The sequence below is a fragment of the Ursus arctos genome, unplaced genomic scaffold (assembly GCF_023065955.2).
Source record: "Ursus arctos isolate Adak ecotype North America unplaced genomic scaffold, UrsArc2.0 scaffold_10, whole genome shotgun sequence".
Taxonomy (NCBI): domain Eukaryota; kingdom Metazoa; phylum Chordata; class Mammalia; order Carnivora; family Ursidae; genus Ursus; species Ursus arctos.
The window spans coordinates 54,656,711-54,668,701 of record NW_026622764.1 but is presented as its reverse complement, the minus strand read 5'-3'; the positions used below and the strand labels follow the sequence as shown (position 1 = coordinate 54,668,701).

Here is an 11,991-nt window from a genome sequence, read left to right as displayed (position 1 = left end):
TCAAAAAGCCTTAATTTTCTAACAAAATTTTTAATCACATTTCCCTTTGCCCTCTTTATAAAATTTAGTATCCCACTGCACAAAGTAATGAAAAAGGAAGTAGAGTTCTTTGCTTCTCCCTGATTATGCTTTTTAATACAGGGTGTCAACTCATTTATTCTTTCAAAATGCATTTACTATGGACCTTCCATTAGGAGATACCATGCTTGGTCTTACAGGTAAGAGAGAACTAAGAAGTTCACTGTCTAATAAAGACAGACATATAAGTTATCAGTCACACATTCCATTCGACAAACAGATCTAAGCACTATGTGTATGACCATTAACAAAACAAACGTAGTCTTTGCCTACATGCAGGGTGCAACCTGATAGAGTAGGAAGCTTCTGAAGTTACCATGGTCTTTGCCTACACTGGGAAAGGAGAGTCATGGAAAGCTTGGTAACTGTAACCCAACAATTAGCCTTTACAAAGCACTCAAATTTACACACACCTGGTACATTTTAACTCTCAATCAATCCTCTCATGTATTTACTTTCCCTATTTACAGATAGGGAAATTAAGACACAGAGATTAAGCAGCTTAGTCAAGGTCACCCAGGTAGTGAGTGTCAGGAGTGGGATTCAGAGGACCTACCTTCAGAAGTGAGCCTTGACAACTGAGTAGGAATTTGCCAGATGGATACTAAGAGGGGGTGGTGAGAGCATTTCCAGACACAGGGAACTACAAGTACAAATGCTTTAAAATTATCAACCTGCAAGTTTGTCTGCATGTAGGCTGCTTGTAGAAGAAAACAGGAGTCTAGGCCTGGGAAGTGGGAGCAGTGGGGGGACAAAGATGGGAGTTGTGTCCCACAAGGGAGAGGCTAAAGGAATGGAAGCACAAATTGATGAGAGTAATGTCAATTTTGTTTTAATAACATCAAATAGGAGGATTAATAAAAGTGGCTAACATTAAGAGCATCCTATAAGCATGCTGGGTTAAGTATTTATATGCATGACCCCATTTTAGTTTCACTACCATCCTGAGAGAGGTACTACGATTATCCCATTTACAAGTGAGAATACAGAGTCTTAAGGAGGACAGCTAGATTGGCCAGGGTTCTACTGCTGGATTTACAGAGGTGGGATTCCAAACTAAGGAGCTGTAACCCAGAGCCTGGGCTCTCTACTGCCTGTTTAAGCACAACAATCATACTCTTCCTGCGAGGGGTGGCCCAAAAGGCAAATTCCCACGAGGGAGATGCTCCAGCCCAGGAGGAAGGTAAGGTGTGGGCTGGAGGGCAGGAAGTCCGCGTACACACAAGCTGCACTGAAGACTAGGATCTGGCAGGGAGAACGAAGGAAGAGTCTTAGGTAACAGCCCCCTATCTGAAGAGATGCTGCTTCCATTGACCAAGAAAATGGGTGGAGATAAGCACGAAGAAGCAGGCAGGGGGATGGGAGAAAGATGCAGAGGTCAAGGTCTTCTAGGGCACCGATGAAGGTCTCAGTAGGTAGCTGAATATTCAGGTCAAGAGCTAAGAGAAATCACCTGCTAAAGGGTACCGATTTGTCCAAAGGCATGTTGAAGGCACCCAAGTAACAGAATTTGTTTAGAGAGAATGTGAAGATAATGGACAGAAGCTAGAAAACCCCCACTCTTCAGGGAAGAATCCTTTTCTCATCTGTAAAAATAAGGAGATCTAGTGTGTATACATATATACAACTTACATATCCACCACACAGCTGCGGTCTGTAGAAACCTGAGAAGGGTTTTTTTTTTTTTTTTTTTTTTTTTTTAAACAAAGAAGGCAGGAGGTCTTTAAAATGATCTCTGAAAGACTGCTCTTCCACATGTGAGGTTTTGAATTACCTCTAAGTTTATTTCTGGGGAAAATAAATTAGTTGAATGGTGCATGCTTTTAATAAGTAAAAATACTACTAAGAGTTTGAGTGTCGCCCAGGAGGTGCTCGGCCACTCTGAGCCCAAGTCGCTGACGTCAGTAACTGCACGTCAGGCATAAGCACTGTGGGCTCCGGGTGAAAGTACTGCATGCTCACAGTGCTCCCCGGATATGCCATTTTCTAGCCTTATTTATGTGCTCTCTTCACCCTCAAAACCTCACAGCACAGCTTACCTGCCTTAGCCATCTGCATAAAAGGCGATTTCTAATGTTAAGAAAACTTCCCAATGTTAACATGTGGAAAAAAAAAAAAAAAAAGAAAGAAAAGAAAAACAAGAAAAAAAAAAAAAAACCACAGCCTGTTTGGTCCGCCCTCCCTGGCTGTTGCTACCTTGCAGTTTATGACACACAGATAGAGGGAGGTCTGGTGAAGTGAACGAGGCAGCCCGAGAGCTGGTCCATTCCCGTGGAAACCCCGAGTCCCTTGGCACAGGAAGCTCTGCCTACTTTCCTGAGGGATTTCTTTCGTGTGACTTGGAGAGGGGCTCATGAATGATTTCTAAACGTGTGCCTCGCTCAGGCAAGCCGCACGGGAGGGAGTAACCCAGCTGAGTGGGGGCAGAGCCAGCGAACACAGACCGCGCAGTGCTGGAAGTGGCTCTACTCTCGCATGCAGTTTTTGAAGTCAGCAAAACAGAAATCAAATTACTATCCTATTATGCCGGTTGACGCTCCAAAAGAAGGGACTCTACACTGGCTTAATTACCATGGAAGATGCAGCAAGCCACAGAACGGCAAAGTGTGTCTAACGTGTGGACCCTGAAGACAAATGTAAGTTCTCACGCTGCTGTGTTTTATTTCTGCGCTAATTTTCTTTCCGGCTGGAAATCCTGCTTGGCCAAAATGTTATCATTTCAATGAGAATTTCTAGTGTGGAAAGTTGTCTGCTAATCTTTGCTTAAGACTTTTCTTCTTTTATTAACTAAGCATAATGCAAATGGAAATTCCCAACAGCAGCTGTGGCAATTCAGCCTAGAGACTGAGAACTAGAACCCCAAGTACGTCCAATTACTATGGGATTAACACTGGATGTATTTTTAATTGACTTTCTTAATGTAGACTGCATACCACCCCAGTGTTTTGGATTGCATGCTGTTTTAATATTGCTGTGGATAAACTAGTGCGATCAGTATAACCAACGGAATGAGCTAGAGCTCAATGAGATTCCTGGTAATTACAAAACTTTTCTTTTCTGGCCAGGATCACATTTTTCTCCCCGAATGCTCAAAACTCTGCGACCTCTATGTCAAAAAGTTCATTCTGCTTTTTTGACCTTGCTTTGAAGAAAAAAAAAAAAAAATGAAACTAAACAAGACTCCACGAACACCGTGAAGGAAGGAGATACAAAGAGCCACTGCGGTTCAGCCCCCATTGTAATAATGAGAAAAAAAAGCAACCAAAAGAGCCCAGCATGTACACCGGCTTCAGTGTGACGGAGTGTGGGGACAGAAAGATGGAGGGCGAGCTGAGGCTGTAACTTGTTAGTTTTTCTTTACTTCATCGGCTACCAATTCCAGCTTAGAAATGGATTTTCTTTTCGAGGAAAATGCTTCTTTGAGCTCAACTACAAACTCCTTAATGCAATTACATGAGGACCCAAGGCTCTACATCCAGGACTTTAACTCCGGAGAAGCTAACACTTCAGATGCATTTAACTGGACAGTGGACTCGGAAAACCGAACCAACCTTTCCTGTGAGGGCTGTCTCTCACCACCATGCTTCTCCTTACTTCATCTCCAGGAAAAAAACTGGTCTGCTTTGTTGACAGCTGTGGTGATTATTCTAACCATTGCTGGAAACATACTCGTCATCATGGCAGTGTCCCTAGAGAAAAAGCTGCAGAACGCCACCAACTATTTCCTGATGTCACTTGCCATAGCTGATATGCTGCTGGGTTTCCTTGTCATGCCCGTGTCCATGCTAACCATCCTGTATGGTGAGTGGCATTAGCTTCCCAGCTGCACCCACACTGCTAACAGACAGCATGTGCATGTTATGAGCAGATGAGCTGGGGCTCAAGGGACAAACTAAACACAAGGGCTTATTTATAGACCAGGGTCCACCATGTTACACTAGTTAAATCTTAAAGTGAGCTTTCATATATTAAAAGATCAGACAACATATTATCCTTGGAGAGTTTTGTGCTGGGAAACACGTACGTTTTAGGTAGTCACTTTAAATGCCCTCAATACAGTCATAAAGCAGGAATTTAGCTGTCATTCTGAATCCACTTGATTTTCGCTTCTGTATATCCCCCAATATTTCAGCCTTCAAGACAGAACAGTTATCTTTGTCACAGTTTTCTGCACTTCTAATGGAGTGGTTAAACCTTCCCAATTACCCTGGACCATGTGCAGGGAGAACATTAGTGGTACAGTGGGTTTAATGTTAAAATATGCAGATTCTGCCTTAGAATAAATGAATTACTCCAGTTTCGATTATTCCCTACCCCAGAGAAGCTGATTTGGAAGGGTGTCTTTGAATTATACCCTCAACTCTTTAAAAATACATATACATCAGTTCCTCCAGTCTGGTTTGGAGGAGGGTAGAAAACAAATGGGAAGACATTAATCTAGCTTTCTTCAACAGTTTGAAAGAGTCAAACCTCTTAGCAAGTCAGCAAACACTGAGACGGCTTCAGCGGGAAGCAGAATGTCATGTTCTTTTCAAATTATGAGTGATACAGCTGGATTTCTTTTTAAAAGAGTATTTAGACTGCCGACCCTGGGACAGAGCAGTCACCCAGAGCTAGAAATACCTTAAGATCTTTGTAAGAGAGGATTTTCTGGTCAAGCCTTAAGGGCTAAAATATGTGTATTACCCCAACGCTGGGGGGTATGGAGGAGGCAAGAGATGGCAATGAAGAGCAGGCGCCGGTTGCGTGGGGTGCATACTGCTCCTTGCAAGGCCAACCTCCCTTTGACCACTCAAATCTCACACCAGGATGATTTCATCAAATTTGCCTGTCATTTCCCAGACATGCTGCAGAGGTTCTCCCCTCCTAACACCCGACCCCCGCCTCAAAGGCTAACTCCCGGGAGTGGTGCATGGCTCCCAGAGGTCCCGTCAGGGTACCAAAACCACTGCCAGAGGGCGGGGGTGACCCCAGTGGCAGGTAGGGAGCAGGCACCCGCCAGCTGGGTTAAGAAGCTAGGACCCCGCCGCCGCCTCCCGCTCGGGGTGCAATGGCGCCCCCTGGCGGCATCCTCTCTGCATGCAGCCAGTTCCAGCCAAAGTTGCAACGCTCCTGGGGACTGATCCTCTCTCACCGGGCAGGGTGAGGAAACGCCCCCTCCCTATCCCTGCTTCGGAAACCAGACTGTGGCCCGCCCTCAGCGGCCTCCTCGCAGAGAAAACTCCAAGGGCCAACATCAGTTCTGACCAGGCAGAGTGCGGCTTCCTTCCAGGCACTGCAAAGGAAGAGGCTCCTGTTTTAGTTCAAGACTTTTTTTTTTTTTTTTTTTTTTTTTTTTTTTTTTTTTTTGGCAAATAGAGTGAAAGGCATTAAGTTAGGCTTGTATCCTGCACCCTTTACTTTCCTAAATATAGGTGGTGGCATTTTGGTAGAGTATACCCACAAACGTGGAATTTGTTCAGCTTTGTGGGTCTGGACTGTTGTAAAGAAAAAGGTGATCTTTAGGATTGCCTTTTCACCTGTACTCCATGTAACATCACCACTTATGCAGTTTTCAAAACTAATTTGGGTTTATATAACCATTTGATCCCCTTTAAAACAAAAACAGGACACTTAGAATATGCATTACGGGCCTCCTGCAGTGCTCTTCTTAGTGGGATCATCAGGAGAGCTATGGAACACTTTGTTTGGGGCCCACCTCCTCCTATCCTCCTAAGCCCCAAGACCTAGAGAAAAAGCTCTTCAGCTGATTCTCAAGTGCAGCCAGGGCTGACAACCACTGCTGCAAGCAGCTGTTGTCAAAGTGTCATCCCTGGACCAGCAGCACCACCTGGAAACTTGTTAGAAATGGCAATTCTCCTGCCCCACTGCAGAGTCACAAAATCAGCACCTCGCGGTGGGGTCCAGCAGTACCATTTTAAGACCCTACCTAGGAGACTGAGGCTCGCTCGAGTTTGAGCACCACTGCCGTGAAACATTCATCAGGACAAGAACACCATGCTTTTCTGCATAGTTCCCCCACACCTCCCAAATTTGATTTGAACACCTAAAGCATTATGTAATTACTTTTCTTTTTTCCTAAAAAATACTCTCAATCTGGACTTTTTCATCATTTATTCACACTAATAGCATTTATTGAGAGACCACTAAATGACATCACTGTGCAAGACTGAGCAGTTATAGTGATTAAGAGGTGGGCCGAACCTCAGGGAACCCACAGTAGGTCAAAGATGTGAAAAGTGTCCTATAAGAGGCATTTTAATAGAGGAACTCAAAAGACATTGAGAGACTTCTAACTCATTAAAAACAAAGAAAAAAGGTAGATGTTAGGGGACACAGAGCAAGAGAAACCCTGAAGACACCCCAAGTTTACCACAACACACTGGCATAATTCCAGCCACAAGAAATTTCTAAACCCTATGTTCATCAGCTAGTAGGATCTTACCGTCCTTCAGTACCAATTGTTCTTAGGTTTTTTAAAACACTGAAAATATCTTGTGTTGCCCTTTGCCACCACCTGTGCCTTCCCCACCTCCCCCAGAATGAACCCTTCTGGCAGGGTCACTTCCAGGAACCGCGGGAGGCCTGAGATCCCTTGCTGACGCTCACTCTGCATCGCAGGTTACCGGTGGCCTCTGCCGAGCAAGCTCTGTGCGGTCTGGATTTACCTGGACGTGCTCTTCTCCACGGCTTCGATCATGCACCTCTGTGCCATCTCACTAGACCGCTACGTAGCCATCCAGAACCCCATCCATCACAGCCGATTCAACTCCAGAACTAAGGCCTTCCTGAAAATTATTGCTGTTTGGACCATCTCAGTGGGTAAGTGGGTACAGTATTTCAGGGGCTCATTTGAGATCAACATTCATGCCTTCCAAAGAAGGAGTTTGTTTTGTTGGACTAAAACCTGACACCATGACTCTATGGGGTTTTTGTTGTTGTCGTCTCGAGAGAGGTTGTAATGTAGTAATTATCAGATTGGCTTTAGGAAGAAAAAGTATTAACATCACTGGCTGACAACATAAGTCTACACAGTTAGGAACATATATACCTACACAGCCAAAATTAGAAATATTTGTGCCCTAGCCACTTCCGAGTGCTTCTTCCCCATCTCACACTTTCAGATTCACTACTCTGCATCTTGAGTTCCCCCAGAGACCTCCACATTTATCATCATGGGACTTGTCAGTTCAAGACTGCAGATCCCCATGCTGGAGAATACACAGCTTCCGGAGGCTGGAGAAAGGTACCAGGTGCTATAACTCAAAGGCAGAAGGTGAAGACAGAAGAAGGTGGCAGGACTAGCTCAGGGGCAAGGCATTTCCGTCTGCCCAGTGCCTCTGTAACCTCTCCTCTTGGTATGTCCCCCCACACCCACTTCACTTGCTGTGATTACACATTCACCTCTCACCAGTATTGATCTCCTGTCACACACACTCAACAGGCAGGAAAGCCCAGGTAATGGGAGCCAACAGGGCAGCTCCCTGGTAGCTAAGTCAATGGCACCTGTCACCTAAGCAGGCTTGGTCTGTAACCAAAAATTCCCTGGGATTCGTTTTAAGGTTGCAAAGCTTTTCAGGCACCTGCTTATGGCCACATAGGTGCCAGCATCTGCAAACAGGAGAGAGACACCGTGGGATTTGATGGCAGGCTTAACACCAAAAACTTCTGAGTCTTTTTAATAAAAATCCAAGTTCATAGCAAACACAATAGGATATTTGGTGCTTTTCAGTTCCTATTGCTTGCCTTGCTGCTAAACATGTCCTTTGCAGAGTCGGTAGCTCCATTTTGTGGATGAGCCAACTGGGGTTCAACAAATGAAATGATCTGCACAAGACCCCACAGCCAGGAAATAGGACAGTGTAATTTTATGATGGAAATGCTAACAAATTACATTTGAAGGATTTTCAAAGTTTGGAAGGGTCTTATCTAGTTTCCATTTTAAACTTCCTAAGGATAGGAAGATCTTGTGGGTTTTTGATGCATTAGGGAACCAGAGCATAGAGAGGTTTTGTAGATTGCCGATCAGCTCTCCAGCTTAGCAACAGGGCTAAGACTCCGAACTTTCTGGCACCAAGCCCTGCTCTTACTGCTACATGACCTTCTAGAGGAAACCATTTGTTTAAAAAAAAAAAAAAAGTATCTTGTGGTTTCTGGGCCCATGGCAATCTTAGACTCCTAACAGAGCAAGAGAATGAAGGACTAGTGGCTCTCGATCCCAGCTGCACCTGAGAACCCCTGTGGAGCACTGTGATTTAAGTGGTCCATGGTCGGGTGACTAAGGTGCAACCAGGGTTAAGGACCACTGAAACACAGGTGATCAGCAAAGGGCCAATAATGCAAACAAAGCAAACCATGCTATTTTTTTATTCTAGTTTTACCCTTGCGCACACTCCCATTGGTGAGACAGACGCTGGGAACGTCACCCGTCTTTTACCTGCTGCCACACTGACAGCCCTTGCTCTGTCCCAGTGAAGCTCAACAGCACTAGTAGTAAGGGCGGTTTCTGAGCAAAGACAGCCAACCCGCAGTGTCTAAAGCGCTTACAGAAAATAAACCACAGAGAAGTTGCACAGGAGGACATCGCTCCATTCAGGGATCCCTCCAGTAGACAACAGGTTGGAATGGTTGAGGGGGTGCTAGGAGGGGCCATCATCAGTTTGGCCATACTTACAAGATAGCTGCTATGTGTGTAGCACTAAATATACTGAGATGAGTAAGATACGTATTTGGAGGCCTCCAACGATGTGGTGGAGGAAGGCAACCAAGGAAACAAAGCTGAGGTTACAATAGGCTCTATACCAGATATACGGCTGAGGAGATGGCAGTTGGGAACGGTTTAAGAAAAAAAAGTTCTAACCAGGACCCTGAAGGCGCTTTAGCACAAATATTCTGGATTTTCTGCTAGTGTTTCCACTTCTGTTTTACGTTTAGATACTTAGTCTAGATGGAATTGTGTGTATACAATCTAACAGGTTCTTCTACCAATGAACACGGCCTTTTCAGCACCTACTGATATATCAATAAGTTGAAGATGAAAAACTGATATTTTGTTTTCTTGATAGATTTGAATTTGAACTGCCCTTGCATTCCTGAAATACATTCATAAATGAAATCGGTTTTGGAGGACTTTGTTAGTTGGTTAATTATTCTTACACGGTGTTTTTCTTTTTCTTTTTAGCTATATTAAATTTGGGACATTACCGTTTTTTCTCTGTGGTCTTCAAATATTTAAACAGGAATGTTCTTTAAAGGTTATGTAGAACTTAGTTCTAAATCTCACCCTAGTACCTTTTTAAATGATATCTTTAATTACAACTCTAAACTTTCTTCAGTGGTTATTTACATTTTCTACCTTGTCTTCAGTTATTAGCTACATAGCAAGTTGAAATTCTTTTATATTGATTCTTCGTCATTACATGCAGTTCTTCTTGCCTTCACGCCTACTTCGTCTGATAGGAATATAGCTACGCCAGTTCTCTTTTGGTTACCTTCTGAATATATCTTATTCCATCTTACTACTTCTGATTTAATACTTAAAGTATATTGCTTACAAGCAGCACATAAAGTTTTTTTAATGCAGTCATTCTATCTTTTAATTGGAATATTTACTATATTTATATTTAATGGAGCCCAGATATACAGGATTTGGGTTTAAAACTACCCTGTTAGTTTTTTCTTTTGTCCCGTTTATTCTATATTCTAGTTTCTATCCTTGCCTTATAATGGCCTGATCAAGAACATTGTTCCCCTTTATAAGCTTGTTATCCATTCTTCTAAATCCTTGTGATTTTTTTTTTTTGCCTAATAGAGACTAATTACTTTATAATTTCTTCGATAATGGAAAAACTTTAGAATATTTTAATTCTATTTACCCCTTTCATGTTATTTTTTTTTTCCTATTGTCTAATTTTAAGTATCCTTTTAAAACCCATAGGACTTAAGTGTTCTACTCACGCTTTCCCACGTATTGACCATTTCTGTTGCCATCATTGCTTTGGTCATTTCCATGATTCTGCCTGTCATTTCCATGATTCATAGTCCTTACTTCTGAAGAGCTTTAGAATAACCATGTAGTTTTCTTTCAGCTTGTTATTCTAAACATCCTTATCTTGCCTTCATTTTAAGCGTATTTTTTGCTCAATATACAATTCAAGGTTTCTGATTTTCAAGCAGTTTAGAAGGGGCATTCCGTATTAATCCTTTCACCAACAATTTCAAACTTGCTGCTAAACAAACGTATCGTAGCCTTAATAGGTCACTGTATTTCTAGTTTAAAAACTCCCATTATAGGTGTCCGAAATAATTCTCCATGTTTTCATCTTTTAAGTTAATTACAGATGTCTGGACAGCTGATTACCTGGGATATTGTATTGAGGTCTTTTTCCCTTGGGTTGTTAGGATACCTGGTAATTTTTTTTTTTTTATTGAATACTGGACACCGTAAAAAAAATTGTTAATATTCTTATGCAGAGAGGCATTCTTTAGCTTTAGCAGGAAATTGCAATAAATCCCCTTAATCCAATCAGGGATTGAGCTTATTTTAGGCTGGCTTTTCATAAGCACTGTTTTTTAGTTTATCCTTACACCTGGGGTATATTCCTTCATTTTTTCAAATGAAAGCCTGAGGTGTTCTCCATTTTGAGGAACTCTGAACTCCTATCCTCTCAGCACTACAGGACTGCTGCTGACTCTTCAGCTTTTTAGTCTCTCAGTCTATCCCTCAAACTGGCAAATTAATAACTTCCTTCTCTTCCCTTAACTCCAGAATCTTAATTCCTGAAATCCTGACTACCTTGGTGGCCTTAACTTCAATTTTATCATCTCCCCAACCCCGAGACAAGGTTTTGGGCCTTGAGTTCTGCCTTATTTGAAACTAGTGTTAGCATACCTCTTCCTCATTTGAAATTCTCCATTGCGTTTTCCTCTCTTCATTTTTGTCATGTCCTTTTCCTTTCATATTTTCACATTTTTACAGCACAATCTTCCTACCTCTGCCTTTTGATAAATTCATCCTGTCTATATTACCATAAGTGACAAAAATCAATTTTATTCCTCCCATCTTCTATTTCATATATTTTCTTTGTAACAGTTCATTTACCTTATTTCATGCATTTACTGACTTGTACAAGATCATTCTCTCCTTCACCCCATCCCAATCAGTTTGAATTATTTGACTTTTCCATTCCTTTTATTATTGCAGTCCTACCCCAAGTAATTGCACTGGTATGTCTATTAGAAGATCATCAATAATCCAACTAGTTGTATTATTTCCTCATTCACTTTGAGTCCCAATTTAGACTTCTCCTTATTTTTAAAATAACCTAATAGTGCAATAGCTTCTTAATCAAGTCAAAGAAATGCGCAAACTATAAAGATATAGACATTGCTTACTACATGAGAAAAAGTTTTATGGCTGAAAAATCAATACAGGCCAAGTCAAAAGAAAGTATCAGTATGTATAAACAGACCAAGGGTTGATATTCCTAACATACAAAGAGTACCTACATTTCAATAAACAAAAAGACTACCCAGTAGGGAAAGAAATATGAACATGAACAGACATGAAATGGACAATAAATGCTGAAAAGTGAACAAATGGATTGGAAAATGCTTAGTTTCTTTAACAGTCGTGGAAATGTAATTTAAAACAATTCATTACCATTTTCATCTGATTGGCAAAATTAAAATAAGTGGAAACACCCAGAGGGATGCCCTATGTATGCTCTGGTCTTATTTGTGTGAATATGAATTGTTCTTGGACAGTGTAGGCAAAGTTGTTAAAATCTGACCTACCAATCCTACTTCAGACCATCTGTCATACAGAAAAATGAAAGTAGATAAGAACCTTTAACTCAGAAGTCTTGGAAAATAGAAAAGATTGGATTATGGTTCTCTATTTTTTTATCCTAA

General features: G+C 41.9%; 1 protein-coding gene across 2 annotated transcripts in view; it reads left to right on the top strand.

The window, feature by feature from the left end:
* The first annotated feature begins 2,315 nt into the window (after positions 1 to 2,315).
* Positions 2,316 to 11,991, top strand: part of HTR2A (5-hydroxytryptamine receptor 2A) — a 63,759-nt gene continuing 54,083 nt past the window's right edge. The window contains exons 1-3 of one of the 2 annotated variants that reach the window (XM_048215733.2): positions 2,316 to 2,714; positions 3,144 to 3,879; positions 6,700 to 6,900. In XM_048215733.2, coding sequence (XP_048071690.1) covers positions 3,468 to 3,879; positions 6,700 to 6,900 — 613 coding nt within the window. In that variant the 5' untranslated portion in view covers positions 2,316 to 2,714; positions 3,144 to 3,467. Of the gene's footprint in view, positions 3,880 to 6,699; positions 6,901 to 11,991 lie in introns of both variants that reach the window. The other variant, XM_057308649.1, reaches the window with a different exon arrangement.